Source organism: the organism of the source record quoted next, unplaced genomic scaffold (assembly GCF_019419815.1).
Source record: "Pyrus x bretschneideri cultivar Hongxiangsu unplaced genomic scaffold, Pyrus_bretschneideri_v1 Contig96, whole genome shotgun sequence".
NCBI classification, from domain to species: Eukaryota; Viridiplantae; Streptophyta; class Magnoliopsida; order Rosales; family Rosaceae; genus Pyrus; species Pyrus x bretschneideri.
This window is the reverse complement of record NW_025999838.1, coordinates 209,264-234,705: the sequence shown is the minus strand read 5'-3', so window position 1 is coordinate 234,705 and position 25,442 is coordinate 209,264. Positions and strand designations below refer to the sequence as shown.

The 25,442-nt window shown below is 39.0% G+C and overlaps 1 protein-coding gene across 1 annotated transcript; it reads right to left on the bottom strand.

Moving 5' to 3' along the window:
* Positions 1–22,161: 22,161 nt before the first annotated feature.
* LOC103936522 (B3 domain-containing protein Os01g0234100-like) lies at positions 22,162–25,144 on the bottom strand. Its single transcript, XM_009346372.3, has 7 exons — positions 25,055–25,144; positions 24,903–24,965; positions 24,210–24,247; positions 23,935–24,106; positions 23,632–23,838; positions 23,076–23,157; positions 22,162–22,973 (listed from the first exon to the last, which is right to left on the bottom strand). Exons 1-7 carry the CDS (start codon positions 25,142–25,144, stop codon positions 22,318–22,320), a joined length of 1,308 nt encoding a protein of 435 aa, XP_009344647.2. The 3' UTR covers positions 22,162–22,317.
* Positions 25,145–25,442: the final 298 nt, after the last annotated feature.

The window sequence follows — 25,442 nt, the reverse complement described above, 5'->3', positions numbered from 1 at the left end:
TCCACGTGACGGCCAGCATGCCCTAATCTCGATCGGGGTGTGTTAGTTTGGTATCAGAGCCTAGGTTTGGCAGTCCTGTACTTTTGTGAGTATTCTAATGGTTTTGGTGTCCTCTGTCAGAATTATGCCGCCTCGTCGGGAACCACGTCGCTCTGCTGAGCCTAGTTTCCCCGATGTAGCTCAGCTGGGGGAAGCTATCGCTACAACTATTCATTCGGCGCTCCGCCCTCCCCAGAGGACTCCTCTGGAGACTATGTATAATTTGAAGTTGGATAAGTTCGAAGGCAACGAGGGTTTTGAGGGTGCGGAGCAGTGGCTAGAACATATTGAGAAGACTTTTCATGTTTTGCATAATCAGGGGAATCTGCCTGTCGAGAAGTGGGTAGAGACGACATCATGGTTTTTGGGTAAAGATTCTGCATCCTGGTGGGAGTAGGAACTTCGTCGTTTGACTCCAGCTGAGAAGACTGATTGGGATGTATTCCGAGAGTTATTTAGGAGAAGGTTTGTGCCTCCTGAGTATATTGACCGCAAGAAGCAGGAATTCACTGAGTTGAGACAAGGGAAGTTGACAACAAATGAGTATTACCAGAGGTTCACTGATTTGTCTCGCTATCATCCAGATGTTGCTGGCAATCCGGCGGAGAAGCTTCGTCGTTTCCGTTTAGGCACTAAGAAGAAGTGGCGTTCGATGGCGACCACTACCCCTTGTGACACCTACCAGGAGTTTTATGAGATTCTGCTGAGAATTGAGGATTCAGAAAACATGCCGAGCGAGAGTGAGGAGGAAGAGAAAAATGGTAATCAGAGGAAGGATGATAAGGGCAAAGGTCAGGCGTCGCTCGGACCTCGTAGGACCTAGACAGAGTCATGCTGGTGGAGGTAGGGCCTCAGTTTGCCGCAGGTACAATAATCGACATTTTGGTAAGTGTAGGCGAGGCAACAGTGGTTGCTTTACTTGTGGGCAGATGGGACATCAGGCTGCAAATTGTCCCTAGAGTCAGTAGAAGCCCCAACAGACTTTCTTGCCACCACCTGTATCGATTCAGCAGATTCCTGGTCCTGGTAGTTATGGGCAGACAGGTCGAGGTGGTGCCTATTACTATCAGGGCGATGTTGTTCCTTATGCCCCGGGACAGTATCAATATCCCCATGACCCATATTCTCAGGGTGGTTATCCCCAGTATTCTGGTGGCTATATGCCGTATCCTCCAGTTCCAGCAGGTGGGTCTAAGTAGTTTCAGGGAGGACAGACTCAGCATGGGGAGATTGCTACGAGTAGTGCGGGGTCTTCGAGGCAGTCTGGTCAGCCCAGTCAGGGGCGTGGTACTCAGAGTCGCGGTGGCCAGACGAGCAGAGGTCGAGGTGGACGACAGCAGACCCAGGGGCGTATTCATAATATTTCTCTGCAGGACGCTCAAAACAATCCATATTTGATCATGGGTACGTTAAATATCCTTGGTTATTTTGCTAGAGTATTAATTGATTGTGGTGCTACACATTCTGTGATTTCTCATACATTTGCTCAAGTGACGCAACCACGCCCCACACCTCTAGGGTATGATTTAGAGTTTGCTATGCCTAGAGGGGAGAGATGTATTGTAGATCGTGTGTACCCAGGATGTCCAGTGATAATGGAGGATGTTGTTATGCCAGCTGATCTTATCCCGTTGGATATTGTTGACTTTGATGTGATTTTGGGCACCGATTGGTTCCATTTCAATCGTGCCAATATTGATTGTTACGGGAAAATAGTTACGTTCCATCGTCCTGGATTACCTGTGGTTACTTTTGTGGGCGAGCAGAGTGGGGTGAGACATGGCGTTATTTCTACTATGCGAGCGAAAAGGTTGTTATCTAAAGGTTGCCAGGTGTACTTAGCTCATGTGGTGCTGGATGAGGCTACTCCTAGTAGAGTAGAGGATGTGAGGGTAGTCAGATATTTTCCCGATGTTTTTCCTGAGGATTTACCTGGTTTGCGGCCAGACCGAGACATGGAGTTCACCATTGAGTTGCTTCCAGGTACTAATCATATTTCCTTGATTCCTTATTGTATGGCTCCCGCTGAGTTGAGGGAATTGAAAGTTCAGTTGCAGAAATTAGTGGATAAGGGTTTTATTCAGCCTAGTACTTCACCTTGGGGAGCTCCAATGTTGTTTGTGAGAAAGAAAGACAGAACTTTGAGGCTATGTATTGATTATAGGCAATTGAATTGGGTAACAATTAAAAACCGTTATCGATTGCCGCGTATTGATGATTTATTTGATCAGCTTCGAGGTGCTTGTGTATTCTCCAAGATTGACTTGAGGTCTGGATATTATCAGTTGAAGATTAGTAGGGATGATGTTCCTAAGACGGCGTTCAGGACTCATTATGGTCATTACGAGTTCCTGGTTATGCCATTTGGATTAACGAATGCACTAGCTGCTTTTATAGATTTGATGAACCGAGTGTTCCAGCCATATTTGGATAGGTTTGTTATTGTTTTCATCGACGACATTCTGGTGTATTCTAAGTCTAAAGCGGAACACGTTCGACATCTTACTTTGGTGTTGAAAAGGTTGAGGGAACACCAATTGTATGCTAAGTTTAGCAAGTGCCAGTTTTGGTTAGACCAAGTTGCGTTTTTGGGGCACGTCATTTCAACTCAGGGTATTTTGGTGGATCCTCAAAAGGTGGCAGCTATGGAGAAATGGGTGCAACCGCGAACCGTCACTGAGGTGAGGAGTTTTCTTGGTTTAGCAGGGTATTATCGACGGTTTGTTAAGGATTTTTCTGTGATTGCTTTACCACTGACGAGATTAACGAGGAAAGACGTTAAATTTGAGTGGGATGATAAGTGTGAGTAGAGTTTCGAGCAGTTGAAGTATTGTCTCACCCATGCACCTGTTTTGGCACTCCCGAATGATAGTGGTGATTTCGAGGTTTATAGTGATGCTTCTTTCAATGGTCTGGGATGTGTGTTGATGCAGCATGGTAGGGTGATTGCTTATGCTTCACGACAACTGAAACCTCATGAGTTGAATTACCTTACACATGATTTAAAGTTAGCTACCATTATTTTTGCGTTGAAGTTGTGGAGACACTACCTTTATGGAGAGAAATGTAAGATCTTTACAGATCATATGAGTCTTCAGTATCTTTTTACGCAGAAGGATCTTAATCTTCGTCAGCGGAGGTGGATGAAGTTGCTCAGTGATTATGATTGCACGATTGATTATCACCCTGGTCGTGCAAACGTTGTGGCTGATTCACTTAGCAGGAAGTCTCAGGGCCGTATCAATGCGTTGTACGCTAGTCGCATACCTCTTCTGGTAGACTTACAATCTACGGGAGTGAGGTTGGAGGCAGAAGATCGAGAGGTGGCTTTACTTGCTAATTTTCAAGTTAGGCCAATTTTAGTCGATCGGGTGCTTGAAGCTCAGGTAGCTGATAGGGAAACTCAAGAATTGATCCAAGCTCAAGATCGAGGGAGGAGGAGAGACCTCAGAGTTCGTGATTCGGATGGTATGCTGATGCAGGAGGGTAGGATGTTTGTGCCTAATAATTTGGATTTAAAGAAAGCAATTCTCAATGAAGCACATATCTCGGCTTATGCTATGCATCCAGGAGCTACTAAAATATATCATACCATTCGACCATTTTATTATTGGCCGAGTATGAAGAGGGAGATAGCTGAGTATATGAGTAGGTGTGTCGTTTGTCAGCAAGTGAAGGCGGAAAGGAAGAAGTCGTTTGGGTTGTTGCAGCCGCTTCCCGTTCCAGAGTGGAAATGGGAAAACATTACTATGGATTTTGTGTACAAGCTTCCGCGTACACATAATGGTTTTGTCGGCATTTGGGTGATTGTTGATCGGCTTACTAAGTCAACACATTTCATTCCAGTAAGGGAGAAGTATTTTTTGGGTCGATTAGCTGAGTTGTTCATCTCGAAAATCGTGAAGTACCATGGTGTCCCTGTGAGTATTGTCTCGGATCGTGATCCAAGATTTACATCTAAATTTTGGGTGGCGTTTCAGGAAGCTTTGGGTATGAGACTACTTTATAGTACGGCGTATCATCCTTAGACGGATGGACAGTCAGAGAGAACCATTCAGACTTTGGAGGATATGTTGCGAGCTTCGGTGTTACAGTTTGGTGATGCTTGGCACCAACGGTTGGATTTAATGGAATTTGCCTACAACAACAGCTTTCATTCGAGTATCGGCATGGCACCATTTGAGGCATTGTATGGTAGATCTTGTCGCACACCATTGTGTTGGTTAGAGGTCGGAGAAAGAGTTTTGGTGGGCCCGGAGATTGTTGAGGAGACTACTCAAAATGTTCAGGTAATTAAGTCTAACCTGAAGGTGGCCCAGGATAGGAAGAAGAGTTTAGCAGATTGGCAGGAGTATCATGCTATAGTTAAGAATGCTTTGTCAATGCTTATGATTTTCACAGAACTGATCTTTGAGATGTATCTCTATCATGCTTTTCATAGTTAGGGAACTTGAGAAGAATAATTTGGTTGCGTCACTAAGTCCAATTCAATGAACTTAGGAAAATTTGAGAGTTAATTAGTGTTGCTCACAGCTAATTTGGGGCATTGTCATTCATGGTTTATAGGAAGAATAACTGGAAATCGATTTGTATGCATATGTTTCACGTGTGGAGAAGAATCTTTTATCTATCATTTCATCCATATTTCATTCACATTCACATTCACATTCACATAATTTACTTACTACACTTTACTTTCGTTTTAATTAAATTCGTCCAAATCCCCCCAGTCATTGTTTTGTTTTTAGTTTAACTTAGTTTTCAATTTTATAAGTTTAATTTGTGTTGATTAGCATTCTTTCTAATCCCTGGAATAGAACGATCCCTACTTACTCATACTACGATTGCATAATTTATAGGGTTTAATTTGTATGTTAGTTTTTACCACATGAGTAAGAACTTTTTATTGGACGACCTTACAAGTCTGATCAATTGGTACTTACACTGAAGCACTCATCGTCTTTTATGCAATGATATTTTACACTTAGGGATGAGGGGTTTAGGCTTAAGTCACATTTGACCATCTGTAATAATTAGGTATAAATTTGGCATCCAAATGAATCAAACATGAGACCTCTCATTTACAAATAATGAGAAATATCATTAAATCATAGTACTCTTGATACAGTGGTATTCACCTACAAGTTCCACTCCTTAGTTACAAGTGCAACACACACAAAAACAAATCAAGTAATAGAGTCATTAGTCGCATCTTTTGTTTGTGAAGTGTGTATGCAAAGGTCTTACAAAAACTCAGCAATCTTGATTTCTCACAATTACTTTTATTGACAAGTTTTAATTGGTTATGCTCATTTCTATAAAAACAATTAAAACTTACCTTCATGAAACTTTCACCGCACAATAAGTTTCTCAAAATTCATAATATTTCGGTTATGTCCTAGATGATGGAACTCCGTTTTGTCTACATTTTGGGCTAGACTCAATATATGGCAAGACGGGTTCCAAATCACTTATAAATTTACCTTTAATGGCCATGCAAAAATATTTTGAAACCTCAAAATCGTGCCATTTAGTACTACGGTATATTGGTATTCCTCTTCACTTGTAACTAGAGGTCTTAGGTTCAATTCTCGCCAAAAACAAATTTGAACCACATTGCTAGTCCATTATTAGGCTAAGCCCACCCCCTTCCCCTTGATTTAGATAATATCGTTTGTTAAAAAAACAAAGTTATCCCATTATTATCGTAGCTCAGCTCAATACATGCCAAAAGGTTGACTTCGGCAATAACTATGTTAATTATCCACTATGACGTGCAAAAAAAGGTGTTTTACTATTACTTGTACATCTTTGAAGATAAAATCTCATAGTCAAGGTCCATAATATAACACGTACATGTATTGTAATGCATACTCACAACTTATCCCATTGTTTGTGCCATCGATCAAGACGTTGGCGTATCCTTTATCATCAAGTAATCCTGTAAAGATCAGGTTGAGATGCAAGTTTAGGACATGTCTTGGATCTTTGACACATAAACAACATGTCACTACCATAGAAAAGTGTTTTTCTGTCTGGTGTCTAATTGTGCTTTCTAAGCCTATCCTCTGAATCACCTAAAGTTGATTGCGTTGCGATGGTCAACCATCATTTTGTCGATCATGGCACATGACAGTTGGACACGGATTATCAAGGGTGCCGGTTTGGGAAGAGCTTACTCCTTTTGCATCCTACTTTGTGAAGACAATGATCAACCTAGGTACAATATCTGCAGCTTGAACTTGAAACAATTTGGGAGCCGGTTCGGACACTTGGTCATTAGAACAGTGGTGGACATGGGTCGTGGTGCGGATCTAGGTTAACCTGCGTGGACTACTGCTTGGGGAACATATTAAGCTCGCGCGGATTGGGTCGCTGGGGCTCCTTGATTTGCTACTGGTTCTAGGCTTCATCTAGGCTCTAGGATGCAATGTTTGCTTTTCGGGTTTACTCCTGTCTCCAGCACAAGTTGGGCCGCTACTTTGGCCCTTGTGGCACCTATTGCTGCAGTTTGGACAACGTACATCATTCGAGGCTTGCACGTCTAGGCTTGCCAAATCATGCTTAAGGTGATTATTTCAACCCATACAACACTTTATTCAACTTGCACACTACTTCGGGTTGTAAAACCGATGCATAACCATGTGGAATATCCATATACCCTTCTTCTTTAAGATTACTATGTAAGAAAGCATTGTTCACATCCAATTGCTATAGTGGCCAATCTAAGTTGGCCACCAATGAAAGCAATACTCTTACCATATTAATCTTTGCTACCGGGGCAAATGTCTCTGTATATGACTTTGTATAATCAACACCATACGTCTGAGTGTATCCCTTGGCCACCAATTGGAGCCATCAGCTTTGTACTTGATGGTGTACACCCATCAACACCAAACTCTCTTCTTTCCTCGGGGTAGTGGAACTAAATCCCATGTCTGATTTTTCTGAAGTGTAGCCATTTCTTCCTTCATTGCCTTGGTCCATCAATCGTCAAATAGTGCCTCCTTCAATGAACTTGGTGTGCTATCATTGGATATTTGTTGTACAAAAATTTGTCGAGTTTTGATAATTTTTGTGATGACACATAGTTGGCAATGGGGTATTTAGAGCCTTTCGTTGTTTTCGATGAATATCGATTGGGTGGTTTGATAGGAGCATATTTAGGCGACTTACTTAGCTTGTTTTCGTGCATTTATATTGTTAATTCATAGTTGTTTTTGGCGTTTAAGCCATTTTCGTGTGTTTTTAGGTTCATGTGGCTAAGGAAGCAAAAAGATGCATTTTGGAGCATTTTGGAGCAAAATTGGACTTGGAAGGGATAACTTATACTTGGAGCAAAAGGAATGGACGAAATTGAAGAGTTGATGTCACAAGGATTCCTACTTGAAGTAGCCACACACCTTCCACATTTCAACCACATGCACTTGTTCCTCCATCATTGCACCAACAACAACATTGCACATGCACTCCCTTTAATTAATTAACCCACATGCACCCTTTATTCTTTCATCATTCCAGCCACTCCACATCCCTCACCAAGAAATCATTCAACACATGCATCCATAATCATTTCTCCACACCAAAACCGTGCACATGCATTCCCCTTGTGCAATTCCATCATTCCACACCTCCATGGCAGCCACCAACCAACCTAGCTGTCATGTTTCCCCTTTAATCATTCAAACATTCACCCACATGCATTTCTAACCCACATGCACCCTAGATTCTAATCAGCCATTCACATTTAATCATTCATTCCCATCAGATTTCTAGCATATTCACATGCATTCCATCCTTTAAAACATTGCACATGCACTCCACATGCATTCATCCTAGCTGTCATGTTTCCCCTTTAATCATTCCCTCACATTCTTTAAATCAGCCAACACATGCATCCACCTTTCTCCCATTAGATTTCCAACATTGCACATGCATTCCCCTTACAATTTCAGCCATCCTAGCTGTTTTGCACATGCATTCACTTAACCTAGCTGTCATGTTCCCTCTCCCATCCATTCATCTCCCTATAAAAACCATACACACTTCACACAATACACACACATTCATACACACCTCAATTCATCCCACACTTCCATTTCAGAAATTCATCCATTGTACATACCACAAACACTTCCCCCTTTGTGCCGTGAGTCTCCCTACAAATCCAAACACCATCCTTCCATTTTCACCACTACCCAAACCATTCACACCATCAAACTATCCTTAGACCTTGTGCTACAACGAAGAGGCAGAGAAGAGTGCCTAAACGTTCATACAATTCAAGTTTGAGTTGTTGGAATGTTTAGGTGTTTCTTTGATTTCAATGTTTAATTTCAATACTCTTTGTTTTGTACGAATGAGGAATGGAAGAGAAGAGGACCTAAACGTTCATACAATTCAAGTTTGAGTTGTTGGAATGTTTAGGTGTTTCTTTGATTCTCTTTGTTTTGTACCATGAGGAACTAAATCCCCCTTGGTTAGGGGGTAATTCGAAATATATGTTTATGCTTGCATTTTGATTTGATTACTTCTAATTGCGTTTCATAAGTTGTGGATTCAATTTGTTTAACTGTTTGATTGATAACTTATTTATGTATGTTTATTGAGAGTGCACGCTTAATTTTCATGCATGAATATGACGCTAGAATATAAGTGAGTTTCACCTAATAGTTACGAACTTATATTCACAAGTAGTGGAGGTTGCTTATAAACAATCGCGTTAAACGAATTCTTGGCATAAGTTTCATGCAATCATAGTAACGAATGCCCCGTCAACACTTATAATTTTCATAGAGCGTAATGATTCTTGCTTGTATCTCTATTATGCAATCATGTAGGGGACTTGTGGGGAATGTTTTGGGTTGTCGTATGCAATCATCCAATTCAATAACGTTAGGAAGATTTGAAGGTTAATTAGTGCATCACGGTTAACTTGGGGTGTTGAGAATTCATGGTTTATTGAAATGCAATTGGAAATCATTTTATTATGCAAGTATAACATGTATGGAGATGAACCCCTTAGCCATTCTATCATCCATTCATTCCATTCCATCAAATTCGTTTTACAATCTGTTTAGTTTATTAACTTGTTTTGTTATTTCAATTTTCGTATAAATCTAAATCCCCCTTTACTTTATTGTCCAATTTAGTTAGAAAGTGTCGTAGTTTATGTTTCTAAGTGTTTTGATTAAATTTGTTACATAAATTCGTCCAAATTCACCAAAGTGCTCAAAACTGCCCAGAAAGTGATTTTAAGGCAGTTTTGAGTGTTTTGGGTGATGTTTGAGTCTTTTCGTTTGTTTTAGTGTTTTAAAGTTTAGTTTTGCATTCTTTGAGTCTAGTATAGTGTTTCATATTGTTATTTTACGTTTTTGAGTCAAATCCAAGTGGTTAACAATCCCTCCTAATCCCCGGTCCAGAACGATCCCTACTTATACTTATACTACAACTGTCAAAAAGAGGGTTTAATTTGTGTGCGTATAATTTACGCATCATGGCTTTCCCTGGTTGTGCCTGAAAGGTAATTGATAATTCGGAACAATAGATACATCAATATGGATAGTAGAGCTTACCTCAGGAATATTTTCAGAAGTATGGTTATCCGGTGGTACTATATTTGGAGACGAAGAGGGAATAGTATCAGTAGAAGTCTCAAAATTGACAAGTGGTAGCACTGTTGCCATGGGTGAAGACGGCACTACGGAGTCTACCGTTGGTTCTATGGGCAACACTACGGCTGATGTTAGCTAAGCTGGAAGCACAACCACTATAGGCTCGGCTAATGGCAGCAGAAGATCAACAGTAGCATCCATGATCTAATCATTCTCATCATGTCGTGTCTCCCCCTAAGGAGGAGGATTGGAAGAATCCGAAGGGTAATACATCTCAGACTCAAAAAAAGTAACATCCATGGTAACTTATATTCGACAGGAAGAAGGATGGTGGCAACCATACCCTTTCTGATGGAGTCCGTACCCCATAAAAATACAACGGAGAGCACACGGGTCAAGTTTCGTCCGTTGATTTTTATGAAGATGAACAATACAACACATATAAAAACTCGAGATGGGAGTACCAAAACCGATGGTAGATGTACGAATGTAGCAAGGACTTGTAAGGGGGTAAGAAAATCCAGAAATTTGGATGGAAAATGGTTGATAAGATAAGTGGCAGTTTAAACAGCAATATCCCAAGAGGAGCGGGGAACATGCGCCCTAATCAAGAGTGAGCGAGCCGTTTCTAAGATATGGCAATTTTTGCGCTCAGCCACCCCATTCTGTTAAGGAGTCTGAGTACAGGTAGTTTCGTGAAGAATTCCGTGATTAGTTAAATAATGTAAGAAATCATTATTAACATATTCACCGCCATTATCAGCATGCAAAATCCGTATTTTAGTAGAAAACTGTGTCTGAACCATGGTGTGGAAGGTCTTAAAAACATACATCATCACTTTTATGCTTAAGAAGATATAACCAAGTCATCTGTGTGTAATCATCTATGAATGTTACAAACCACCAAATACCAGATGAAGTAGTAATCAGAGATGGTCCCCAAACATCCAAATGAACAAGACCAAAAGGAATAACACTTTTATTAGAATTTAGCGGATAAGAAACACATTGACTCTTGGCAAGTATGCAAGTGTCACATTTAAAGTCTGAAACTGAACAACCAATAAATACATCCGAAAAAATATGCTGCAAATAACTGAAAGATGGATGACCCAAACGGTGATGCCATAAGCATATCAGACGCTGCTTATGATCAACGGCTCATTGGGCGAGATTGACCCGTTTTGTACTGACATCATCAACAAAATAGAGATCCTCTCTCTTAGTACCACGACCAATTATCTCCTTCGTGAGAATATCTTGTACAGGACAAAACTTTGGATACATTAGCACACAACAGTTAAATTGTTCAATAGCTTGGCCAGGAGATATCAATTTATGCTTTAGTGAAGGTACAAGTAATGTATGAGGCAAAAAGAGAGTGAGCATGAGGCGCACGGTTCCAGCGCCAGTTACCGATGAGGTGATTCCATTAGCATTAGTAATATTACGTTAAGTGAAACGATATCACAAGTTAAATAAGTGGGTTCATAAGTCATATGGTCTTTGGCACCAGAGTTAATGATCCATCTGGATGGAGTATCATCACTATCCATATTAAAAGTATAACCACAGTTACCTGAGGACTCCGGAAACATGTCGAAATAACTTGAAACATAAGGATGATCATCCTGAGATATCAAAGATAATTAGGACACGGAGGTGGCGAGATTGGCTTACCCAAGCTTGGCTTGCTTGTCTCGTTCCCGTTGTTTCCAAAGCTTCAACGGTTCCCACCAATCAAGATAGCCATGCAACTGGAAGCAATTATTGTGGCCATGCTTCTCATTACCGCAATAAGTACAACCACCAGCTAGGATGAGTGGTTTAGGACGAGGAGGGCGGGGACCCATGGTGGGCCATGAGGCTGTCTTAGCAGTAAAGAGTGAGCCTTGTGCTAGGCTCGGGGCAGTAGCCTGGGCTTGCAGTCCTGGGCTTGGCACAAGTGGCTTCTTTGAGACCAAACTCCATAATTGGCACCATTGAGTTTGATGCCAATCAAAGCAGTAGATGAATCATGATGGACAATCTGTTTAACAACCTGTGCTAGAGGTAGGGTAGGATTCATGGTAGGGTCAGTTAGGGTATTAGTGTTTAGTGTAGGAGTAAAATCGGTTAGGATGAGATTGTTTCCACCGTGGAGTGGTGGTAGGTTCTCCATAGGAGGCCGAGTTTGCTTGAGGGAATGGGCAGAGCAGAAATCCTAGGATCTCTGCTCTGATACCATGCTAATTAGGGCTTATTTTGGGGTTTAATTTTCTGATATCATTCTTCTCACCAAGGAGGAAAATATATAATGTACAAGATTGATTTACAAGGAAAGAAACATCAATTAACATCTTTCCTAATTACAACCTGATTACAAGGACCCAAATAGGTAACTAAACTATTTACAAAAGGTCAACTATCCAAAAATCTTATCCTATCTTATCTTATCTTATCTCCAACTGCAAGGAAGAATTCTAATCACATTCCAACACTCTCAACCTACTTCTTAGAGTCCTAAAATAATTCACAACGCCTAATCCCTTTCCTCCTTGGATTCAGTTATGCCCTATGTATATATGAAGTGTCCTGCAATATTTTAGAGGTGTGCCTCGCCTACCATTCATCCGTTGAAGTTGCTGGAATTTTCAGAGTTCTTTCTATCTTTGTTTTATGTTTCAATGTTTGTTTAGATTGTTTTTTCAGTTATGATGAACATGTGTAACTAAGTTTCTTTTTAGTTAGAGGTGATTTGAAGCCATGATCATATGTTTTATATAAATTGATTACATCCAGTTATTGTTTCATAAAACATGACTGCGATTTACTTATCTACTTTATAGAAAACTTATTCTTGTATGTTTATTAAGGATGCATACTTAGTCTGCATGCAAGGATTTGATGCTAGAATATAAGGGAATTTCACGTAATCGTTATGAACTTATATTTGGAAGTAGTAAAAGTAACTAGTCATGATTGAGTTAAGTAAACTCTTGGCATGAGTATCATGCTTTTCATAGTTACAAATTTTTGTCAATGCTTATGATTTTCAAAGAACTTAATGATCTCTGAGATGTATCTCTATCATGTTTTTCATAGTTAGGGACTTGAGAAGAATAATTTGGTTGCGTCGCTGAGTCCAATTCAATGAACTTAGGAAAATCTGAGAGTTAATTAGTGTTGTTCACAATTAATTTAGGGCATTGTCATTCATGGTTTTGTTGATCCTAAAAATTACAAAGCCTACATGGCGCGCAAGCCGAGTAACTAATAAGCTAACTACGTCCTTTAGTTGAATGCGAGGCGTGCCAACTCGTCAGCCGAGGAGTAAAATTTGTTGATGTTGCATTAAGTGCGCTGTTGACTTCTTGATCTTGCGATTGCAACTGAGGAAGGAATAACTCTTGGCCTTTGGATTCTTAAGCCTGAAGACAAGGCTGCTAGTTCTACGAAGTTCAATATCAAATTCGGCTCTCAGGGTGCCGAATGTAATAACTTGGTAACACCTCACTTCGCCGAGAAGGCTAATGAGATGACCTCTGCCAATAAGGATTCGAAAATCCTTCTCAACCGAGACTTGGATAGATAACCAATCGGCCTCGACGCAGTGCTGTTTATCTAAACTGAAGGTGCTCTGCGGTTTTATGGTTCTACGACAACAGTGCTGTTTATCCAAACTGAAGATGTGTCGGCGGAAAAAGAAAATAAAAAAAATTCTCAAAATGTTTGAGAGGTTTGCGCAGGGCAGTTGTGTGTTGAATTGGAGGTCCTTTGATTGTTTCACGGTGCCTCCTATTTATAGGGACGGGTGCATGTTGGTTGATAAGCTCTAAGGCTGATTGAAGTTCCACCATCCTACTAAAACTCTTCCACCGTTCAAGTTTCGATCGAATCCTACAATACCGGCCTTCTGAACTTAGTAAAAAATGCAACCAGATTCACATTCACTCCATATGCAGCCCCGTGCTTAAACAAGATAAGTACTCATTTTATGTTGATAAGAATGTAGACATTTAACCAAAATGCCTTTCATCCATATCATTTTACTTCCAACCAAATGCAAACCATGCATTATCAAAAAGTTCATCCTGATCACATCTCATATTTCTGCATGTTGTCTTTATCCTTAGATTTCGATAAGTAGCATCTTCTGTGTTGATCAGGAACGCAAACCAACCAAGCTGCATGATGCGTAACCACACGAAGTCCTTGTACAATGCAACTTCTCTTATTTATTTGACTCCCAAACTGCAACTATAAGATAATTACCATTTTAATAAATTCCTAGCAAAATGGTAATATCAAATATGGTCTCTTTCATCAAATGACTCAAAGTATACGGGTCGAGTCCATACAAAATCACGGCCTCTTAATATTCAGAATCATCTGACGATATAAAATTCTACACATTCAAACGGCCTCGATTACTCGGGCCGATGACATAAAATCGGGTACAAACAGGTTTATAGGAAGAAAAAACTAGAAATCGATTTGTATGCATATGATTCATGTGTGGAGAAGAATCCTTTAGCTACCTTTTCATCCATATTTCATTCACAACTTAATTTACTTGATGTCATTTACTTTTGTTTTAATTAAATTCGTCCAAAATCCCTCCAGTCATTGTTTTGTTGTTAGTTTAACTAAGTTTTCAATTTTATAAGTTTAATTTGTGTTGATTAGCATCCCTTCTTGACACACCCCGATCGAAATCAAGGCGTGCTGGTCGTCACGTGAGGGTGATGTAGCCATGTGCATTGCAGAAGCAATAATAATACAAGAAATGCGGATAAATAAAAACCTAACTAACTAGAGCACTAAATAAGATAAGGTACAAGACGAAAAAAAGTGTGAATTCACAACCAGAGCATAAGTAGCCTAAGTGCAGTCCAGTAGGATGAATACTAATTATACAACACCAAAGGTAATCCTACACTGGTGATAATCTGTCAGAGCTGCCGTGGATTCCTCGCAAGCCACCAAAAAGCACTCCTAACTAGAACCTGGAGGGGCACAAAACAGAAAGTGTGAGTGGCAAAAACAAAGCTTTTCAAAATCATTTCATTTCTTAAAAGTTCTAACCCCTCACCGTAACACCTGTATAATTTCCCAGAAAATAGAATATATATATATATATATATATATATACCACAACCATGCTCAGAATAGCCAAAATTCACAAATATGCCATGTCGAATATATTAGCATAAAAATATATGTAAGCCAGGTGATATAAATCAATGCAAATGATAATGTTAGCCGGAGTCACCTAACGTGACCTGTACGGCTGAATCTAGAGCTCATCCATCTAGCCGGAGTCACTTAACATGACCTGTATGACTCAAATCCACATCTCAACAAATATACCTGCACATGAGTCGAAACCACCTAAAGTGGTCTGTACGACAGGACTGGGTGTAAATAATTACGCTCAAGTGCTACGATCACATGAAAACTGTGCGAATGATCGCGGGTCACCTACAAGTCGGAACCACCTATAATAGACTGTGCACCTAACTTGGATCCAAGGTGAGCGTATGGTGCGGGAGGTGAACATCACGTGAAGGACTGTGCCTTAACTCTGGGCGAGTGCACTAACATCGGGGTGCAAGTTTATGAGCTCTCAACACATCTCAACATAAACATCAATTAGATAAACAATCTACAACTCACCTGGTACTTACTTGAGTGTCCATAGCATCAAATCACAATATGCACATATCATACCAATTCATAGTCTAAGCATAAATCAATAGCCATGGCATTTCGAACATAATTTCATTTAAATCGATTTTCTGGGAAAAATCTCAAGTATATAGGTATATACGGAAAACCAAAAGCCCACTCACTATTATGTGGAAAGGTCGTAGCCCCCAAGCCTGGATTGAATGCGCTCGTCCTGAGGATAGGTCTCACCTATATGCGAAACAACTATAAAAACGTTAATTTAAAGCACATAAACAGAACTAGCTAATAGCTTCTCATACAATGCTCAAATGGGGTATTTGAATATACCAACATGATCTACTCAACACCACAAACATCCCCATATTTTTAGAAAAATTTTCCGACCACCCACGCGCCGACCAAGGCACGACCACACGCGCGGCCACGCGCAGGCACATGCCTGGCACATTGGACGGAATCTTAACTGCAGTTTGGAATATTCCATTAAAACCTTAACAGAAGTTAACGACGTTACCTAACGCCATTACAATATTCTGTCAACTCTAACGGAATATTCATCTCTTTCTCCGGCGAGCCTCGCCAGTCACCGCCGTCCACCGCCGTCAGCGCCGCCATCTGCAACTTGAATTTTTGCCGGTTTGTAGAAAAACTTTAAAACTTCATATCTTTTCCATTTCTCAACCAAATTCCATGAAATTTGTACCAAAATGAAGCTTACAACGAGTAGAGCAAAACTTACCACTTTTAGGACTTAAATCCAACGGAATCTCGCCGGAAAAACCCACAATAATCCGGCCAAAATTGAAACTCGCCAAACTCAACTTCCCGACGTCTAAAACACTTCGTTTTTCTTCTCCGAGCTTCGTGAAGACGTTCTAAAGCTCCCTAGAAGTTTAAAAACTTCTAAAACTTCACGATCACGATTGCATGAACAGTACATCAAATCGGGGTTCTTGGTTTCTCGAGAAAACGAAGGCTTCACGTCCAACCAAAGGTATGGATCGACTCCTGAGCTTGCAAGGAGTCCAAAAACACCAACAACGATCTTGATCTATGACTGGAAAGGTTGGTTTGAGGTTTGTCCATACTATTGTACGGAAATGGAAGAAAATCCGAGAGAGATGAGAGAGAGTCAACGAGAAAGGGTATAGGTGTGTGTGAGTGTGTGATGTCCAACTGAGTCACCAACCAAAAACAAATCATCCACGACACCAACTAACATCGAAGGGCAAAATCGTCATTCCACGCCATCGATAAAAAAATATTTCGGGATGGGATGTCACACTTCTAATCCCCGGAATAAAACGATCCCTACTTACTCGTACTACGATTGCATAATATACAAGGTTTAATTTGTGTATTAGTTTCTACCACATCAGTAAGTTGATGTAATTACAGAGGAAATATAATAATCACTGACCTTTGAGGCATCTTTTGATTAGCATTACTGCAATTGACTACCTGTATTAAAAGTAGAGCAAAATTTTTCAGTTTATTTCGTGTTTGAAACTGTTGAGAAATTAAATTGCTCACTAGTTCAGGTACAACCAAAACCTATAGAAAATAAACGAGGAAAGGGATCCTCTCCGAATCCCTTTCCAATAAACAAGACCCCCAACCTGATGGAAAAACATTTGTTTTTTAAATCCCTGCAAATTCAAAGGGATGCACAGAAATTATTTTCCAAACATGTTTCTTTGGTTTTTTTTTTTTTTTTTTTCCCTTTAAATCATCAAAGTTATTTCATTTCTTTCTATTAGGGTCATATTTATGAAATTGTCAAAAACAAACCATGTCAAAAAGCTTATAGCTTGAAATGATTAATCTTAATCAGATTATGTGCAGATTCAAAATATGAAAAACAAAAACAAAAACCCAAAAAAAAAAAAAGTATAAATAAATAAATATAGTGGGTTTCTCTCAATTCTTTTGGCCATCTGTGATTTTGTGAGAGAAGAAGATTTTTTTCCTCAAACAGCTTTTCATTGTCTTTTGATTGCCTACCCACCAATACCATACTTTGCAATCATTAGTAAACAAAACACTCACAATCCAAGCAAAACCAACATATTACATATCACATAGAGAGAGAGAGAGAGAGTACTTTAGATCGTGGTGGGCAAGAGGAGCTCTGTTTCTGCTTCTGGTCTTGAAGAACAGCCATGGCCATGGACTCTCTCTTTCTCTCCAACTTTATGGTTATGGAGGTAAAGAGTGAATAATGGAAAGATGATAAGATGGTTAATGGCAATTTAAATTAAACAAATTTATAATCATGTGGCATTTCAATTCAATAATATATTGTCATGTAGAGAAAAATTTGCATATAACAATACGTTGTTGGACAAGAGACGTCACGTAGTTCTGAACCCATTTTATTTAAGTTTTTCTTTGGAGGAAATGCTAGATGGTGGTTGGAGTTAATTTTCAAGCATAATAGTGTATTTTAGAAACCATATAGGTAAGAACAGTAATTTTCTAGCCATTTTCAGCGTAATGCTATTCCACTTTCCCAGAAAGAATATAAAATACCAATAGACTTCCCTCCCAATAATAATTTAAGTTTACCTACTGTACGATGAGCATGGGACATATGTTAAAATGAGCAGTAGGACTAGAAGGAGCGCATTCGGTTGTAAGTTAACTAAGCTTTTACTACTCTCTCTTGTCATGTGACTTATCATGAATTGATAAATTGATAAAACACTGTAAAGTTTCGGATTCTAAGTTTTTGTATTTAATTTTGTTGCATTCGACTGCATTTGACTTCATCATAGCTCTTACCATGATCTAAGAACTCAAAACATAACACACCTCAACCAAAAAAAAAAAAAAAAATTAATAATTGACACACCATTTTGCACTAAATTCATTTTTATTTTGCTTATTATTTTCTAAACTGTCGTTGTGTTTCTGTCTCTCCCCCGTCACGATCAGCCACACCATCTCCTCCCTTTTCTATAAAGACTTGAGGGTTCAGCAATTGATGACCTAGTACTTTTGTGGGAAAAAAAATTGCAATTGAACTGAATGCTAGTTAAATAGCCTACGATTTGGATTTCCCCTTTTTGGTTTTGAATAAACCTCATTGACGTGTTATGTTTTGAGTTGTTAGATCATTGTAAGAGTTAATATTAAATGCGGCTAAATGCAACAAAGAAAAATGTAGAGGCTCGGGAATCATAATTACGATCACACTGAATGTGAATATAGTATCTATTCAGTTGTATCTCAAGGAAGACTGATTTTTGTGCTAGTAATAATACCTACCTACATGTTCTTTCAAAAAAACACACACACACACACAAGATAATAATAGCTACATTAAGTCAAATATTTTGGAGAAGGATTTAAGTGTTGCATCCAAAAGCTGAGCTTTTAACTCAAACGGCATGTAGCATTTAATAATTCAGTAGAATAGATAAATAAATTGGCTGAGCTTTTGATCTTACAATTTGTTCTATATCATATAATTCCAAGACTGGAAATTGCCAAAGAAAAAACACAAAGGTAAAAACTACACACATCCACCCTAGATTCTAATCAGCCGTGGCCTCCCATTTTATTATTTGACCCTAATTTCAACCTAGCAGCCGAAAAATCCCATTTCTTTTGTCTCATATCATTCAGCCATTCTCTTCCAACATCATTTTTTCTTCTCTGCGGCAGCAAGCGCAATCCTCGCAGCGCGCTATACGCTAGCGCTTCTTCCCCCCCCCGCCCCCCCCCCCCCCCCCCCCCATTTACCATTAACCATAAAAAACCAAAAAAAGAAATCAAGGCCGGAGCCACCAATTATATTCTATCATTAGCCGCAAGAATCTACCATTCACCCTAATTCTAATCCTGCCGCAGCCACCATATATTAATATTTTCTTCTCTGCCGTGCAGGGGCACACCAATTCCAGCCTTCACACACAACAAAACATCACAGCCCAGCCACCCTTCCATTCGAGCAGCCTCCCATTATTGCCGTGCCTTCCTCCACCTTCCCAGCCACCTTCCAAACCTTCCTACACCTTCCCCACCATTGCCGCACCACTAAACCTCCATAAACCCAATCCCTAACCCAGAAAACCATCCAAAAACACCAATAACCATCTCTGCCGCAGCAAGGAGAAGAGGGAAGAGGAGCTTCGACGCGCACCAATTCAAGTGGATTCGTTGGGCGTTCTAGGTGTAATCAATCCTTTGTGCTTTATGTTTAAATTCAATTGTATTTCTCTTTTTGTGAACATGAGAGGCTAAACTCCTATTTAGCTAGGGGGTGATTCGAAACCATGTTTATGCTTGCAATATGATTTGATTACATTTGGTTGGAATTTCATGAATGGTGAATTCAATTTGTTTAACTGCTTGATCGATAACTTATTTATGTATGTTGATTGAGAGTGCACGCTTAATTTTCATGCATGAATATGACGCTAGAATATAAGTGAGTTTCACCTAATAGTTATGAACTTATATTCACAAGTAGTGGAGGTTGCTTATAAACAATCGCGTTAAATGAATTCTTGGCACTAGTTTCATGCTCATCATAGTAACGAATGCCTCGTCAACACTTATAGTTTTCATGATGCTTAATGATCTTTGATTGTATCTTTATTGTGCTTTTCACGTAAAGGACTTTTGGAGAATGTTTTGAATTGCGTTGCGCTAACCCATCCAATTCATTAACTTAAGGAGAACTTGACGGTTAATTTAAGCGGACCTAATTAACCCGGGGTGTTGAGTTTCATAATTCATCGAAAGACCAACTGAAAATCAAATTGTATGCAAGTGTGACATGTGTGGAGAAGAACCTTCTAGCTAGCATTCATCCATATTTTCATCACATTCATATTTACATTCTGCCTTTAAATTACAATCTGTGCATTTAGTTTAATTTCGTCAAAACCTCAATCCCCCTTTACTTTAGTGTCTAATTTAGTTAAAAAGTGTCTTAGTTTGTGTCCATAAGTGTTTTGTATTCTTTGAGTCTTTTGATTTGTTTTAGTGTTTTATTGTTTAATTTTGCATTCTTTGAGTCTAGTTTAGTGTTTTTAACGTTTGTTTTACGTTTTTAAGTCAGTTTCCAAGTGATTTAGTAATCCCTCCTAATCCCCGGTCTAGAACGATCCCTACTTGCATCTTTACTACAATTGTCAAAAGAGGGTTTTAATTTGTGTGCTTAAATAGTTCGCATCACTTTGCAATCATTAGTAAACAAAACACTCACATTCCAAGCAAAACCAACATATTACATATCACATAGAGAGAGAGAGAGAGAGAGAGAGAGAGAGAGAGAGAGAGAGAGAGAGAGAGAGAGAGAGAGAGAGAGAGAGAGAGAGAGAGAGAGAGAGAGAGAGGACTTTAGATCGTGGTGGGCAAGAGGAGCTCTGTTTCTGCTTCTGGTCTTGAAGAACAGCCATGGCCATGGACTCTCTCTTTCTCTCCAACTTTATGGTTATGGAGGTAAAGAGTGAATAATGGAAAGATGATAAGATGGTTAATGGCAATTTAAATTAAACGAATTTATCATCATGTGGCATTTCAATTCAATAATATATTGTCATGTAGAGAAAAATTTGCATATAACAATACGTTGTTGGACAAGAGACGTCATGTAGTTCTGAACCCATTTTATTTAAGTCTTTCTTTAGAGGAAAGGCTAGGTGGTGGTTGGAGTTAATTTTCAAGCATAATAGTGTATTTTAGAAACTATATAGGTAAGAACAGTAATTTTCTAGCCATTTTCAGTGTAATGCTATTCCACTTTCCCAGAAAGAATATAAAATACCAATAGACTTCCCTCCCAATAATAATTTAAGTTTACCTACTGTACGATGAGCATGGGACATATGTTAAAATGAGCAGTAGGACTAGAAGGAGCGCATTCGGTTGTAAGTTAACTAAGCTTTTACTGCTCTCTCTTTGTCATGTGACTTATCATGAATTGATAAATTGATAAAACAATGTAAAGTTTCGGATTCTAAGTTTTTGTATTTAATTTTGTTGCATTTGACTGCATTTCACTTCATCATAGCTCTTACCATGATCTAAGAACTCAAAACATGACATACCTCAACCAAAAAAAAAAAATTAATAATTGACACACCATTTTGCACTAAATTCATTTTTATTTTGCTTATTATTTTCTAAACTGTCGTTATGTTTCTGTCTCTCCCCCGTCACGATCAGCCACACCATCTCCTCCCTTTTCTATAAAGACTTGAGGGTTCAGCAATTGATGACCTAGTACTTTTCTGGGAAAAAAAATTGCAATTGAACTGAATGCTAGTTAAATAGCCTACGATTTGGATTTAGCCTTTTTGGTTTTGAATAAACCTCATTGACGTGTTATGTTTTGAGTTGTTAGATCATCGTAAGAGTTAATATTAAATGCGGCTAAATGCAACAAAGAAAAATGTAGAGGCTCGGGAATCATAATTACGATCACACTGAATGTGAATATAGTATCTATTCAGTTGTATCTCAAGGAAGACTGATTTTTGTGCTAGTAATAATACCTACCTACATGTTCTTTCAAAAAAAAAAAACACACACACACAAGATAATAATAGCTACATTAAGTCAAACATTTTGGAGAAGGATTTAAGTGTTGCATCCAAAAGCTGAGCTTTTAACTCAAACGGCATGTAGCATTTAATAATTCAGTAGAATAGATAAATAAATTGGCTGAGCTTTTGATCTTACAATTTGTTCTATATCATATAATTCCAAGACTGGAAATTGCCAAAGAAAAAACACAAAGGTAAAAACTAGTAATGCCACCAGTGCACTTTGTTCTTTGATGAAAATTACCCAAAATATCTGCAGTGCAAATTACAATAACTGCAGCTCCGCTATAGATCGATCATCTCCTGTAAAATAACCAAAAAGCTGAGTGATCACGGCACAAGACGCGCATTTCTTCCTCATGTAGCTTTGGCACGATAATCTTTAAGTTAACACCCAAAAAGAAGTGACCAGATTCTTTGAAGTTTTCCCATCACCAAGGGGCTTTAGCCACCTCTTGGAACATAATTTCCTGCTCCTCTGAACTCCTATTCGGAGTCTCAATCTCAGAGTCAAGACGACTATCCATGGCCTCTTTCACTTCCAAAACATTTGCCTCCTTAGGTCTTCTTGATTTTGAAGCAAAACTTGCAAGCTGGTCCAGGCGGGCACGCAGGAACCTAACATTCATGCCTAAATCATCAAAGGCTTTCAGAGTCTTATCCCAGGTCGAAAGATAATCTTCCGGGGTAGTGATCTTGCAGGCCCTGATGGCATCTGCAATGTTGACTGTCTCAGAAATTACTCCTGCAATCAGTTTACAGTTCAGACCCTCGAGAAGTTGTCCATGAAGGAAGGAGTTCTGACTGCAGCAAAGCTCATAATACTTGGTCATGACGTATTTCGAAAATTCAGAGTTTATGATTAAACCATTGACCTGAACGTTGAAGTTCTCCAAACAGTTCACTTCTTTGAAAGTGACAACTGACTCTGAAAGTCTAAGACCATCCAGAAATTCAGAACCAACATCTACACAATCATTTTCAGACTGATCTGATATTGGACCAGAGTCCGTATAACAGACTATTGCATTCTCCTGCGGAATAGGTTCCAAAATCTCACGTTCCTTTCCACGTGCAGTAACGCCTCCTGTATGATTTAAATCGCATGCAGGGATCAGAAAAGTAAGAGTTAGTTATAATTACGAAGCCACTTAGCACACGTAATTTGATGAGTTTTGAAACAACTTACCCGTATCCACCTGTTTGATGCGAGGATCTACGCTCATAAGGGGAAAATTACAGTCCACTTCATTTGATCTAATGATATACACCTGCAACAAATAGATAGCAAAAGAATTGAGTATCTCGTATGCATTCAGAAGTAGCATCTCAAAGCAATAATATAAATCTTATCTTTTTTTTCTCAAAATTTCCATTCAAGGGAAACCCCACCTAAATTTAAGATAAACGATTTGACAAACTGAAAAAAAAAATGTACAACTACCAAATTATGTGACCCTGTTTCTTTAAATCGTGGAATAAACGTTTTCATCTTTGTCACAATCATAATGGCATCGCTGAAATCTATCGTCTATATATAGTTCTACATTTAGAGAAACTCTGATTTACAAGACTAGGTTTGCAAGCCTATGATCATTTCTTTTAAGGACTTGAATTTCTCTTCTCTGAGCTCGTCGATTTTAATTATATGTTAATATGATGCATAACGGAACTTGGAATATAACAATTCCGAGTTATTAAACAAAGAATCCACACAAAAAATTCAAGAACTCTCCATCAGTTACCTTAAATTTGAAAGGAGTGACCAGATGGAAAATCACAGCATCTCCCTTCATTATCTTGTGAGCAATTGAAAACCCTCTCCATCCACCACTCAGTCCACCCTTCTCCACAAGATATTTTGTTTCAAATTCTCTCCCATTTTCATCTTCCAAAACAATCATTGAATCTTGTTTTGGCATATGTTCCCTGCGAAATTTCGTAGCAAGATTCTGCCAAACCAAAGTTAGTTCAAATATGTATATCATCCTAATTAGTCAATGCATTCAGATAACTGCACAAATTGTTGAAGAGAGCAAGTGGCTTACGAGGCAAAATCCTCCCGAAACTTGTGACGGCATCATAACTTTGAGTAGTGAAGGAAACCTAGGGTTTAGGCTTGCTTCGATCTTCTTTGCTCTTTCCATAACAGAAGACTGAGCTTGGGAGCTCTCATATAAGCTTTCTACTGCAACTCTTACCGGGGTCTTTCGTTTACGACTATTGGTACAAAGATTGAGGGTCCAATGTTACTTTATAACTATTACAAATAGTTTTAATAAGTAAAAGCAAATTACAAAGTAAACTAAATAAATTCACTGACCATTCCAACATAATGGGATTAGTTTTAGCATTCAACACCTGCATTCAAGAACGCGCAAAATATTTGAGTTAGTTCAGTGTATGAATCTACGGATTTTGATTCCATCCAAATCCTCATTGTCAGGATCCTAAGGATCCTCGTATCCTATTCGTTCATCGTACACGTGCGGCTAGAAATCATTTTGATTTTTTTATTTAAAATTAAACACAAATAGTACCTAAAGAAAATTGACCGCACGATATACAATAAACGGATAAGATATGAGGAGGATCCTCACAAGATCCGGAGAGGATCCTCATACTGAATCTACTGACAAGAAATCGAAAATTCCATAACTACAAGAATGTGGTATTCAGAATCTTGCTAAGGAGCGCCACAGGCCTAAAAACGACACAATTTTTTCGTTGATCGCATGATTGCATCAATGCTACAGGCCTAAACCCTAATATTTTAATTACGTTGCTGATCAATTCTCTACAATTTAATTCTTCGCCGTCTGATAGCCATCTGAGATGGAGATTTCATCGAAATTCCCATTTCAAAAAGCTTATAGCTTGAAAATATTGAAATTAATCTATATAGTTTCGAACTTAATGGTAATCATCAAACCATGTAGCTTTCGAAATCGGAAATAACAAGAACCCAATACAAAATCGGAAAAAATAAAAATTAACATATATTATTGTTTCTCACGTTTGTAGTCTTCAGTTGGAGGCATGGAGGTTTTTGCCCAAACGGCTTTTCGGTTGCCATACCCTGCAATCATTAGGAAACGAAAGGTCACAGACTCAGATTACAAGCAAAATGCAAATCATATCTGAGAGAAACGAATAGAGAGAGTGGACCTTATGCGGTGGAGGCGGCGGCGGTAGCAGTAGCAGTGGGTTAGTGGAGCTCTGTTTCTGGTCTTGAAGAATAGCCATTGCTTCCACCATGTTCTCTCTCTCTCTCCCTCTCTCTCCCTCTCTCTACAATTGGCATTGATATAGAAAGACAGATGTGTATGAGAGAGAGGGGGGAAATGAAAAGGACCGTTTAATTTCAAAAGAATCTTGCCTCAAATATGGAGCCAATTTTAAAAAATAATAGGGGATGCTTGGAGACATGTCCAAACCGCGTATTTAACTTACCAAAATGGAAATAACCGTACAAGTGACATCGAATGGAAGGTTAAAATCACATGCGGTATTTTAAATTAATCACGTGATGGTAAGCAAGCTACTCGGACTCGGT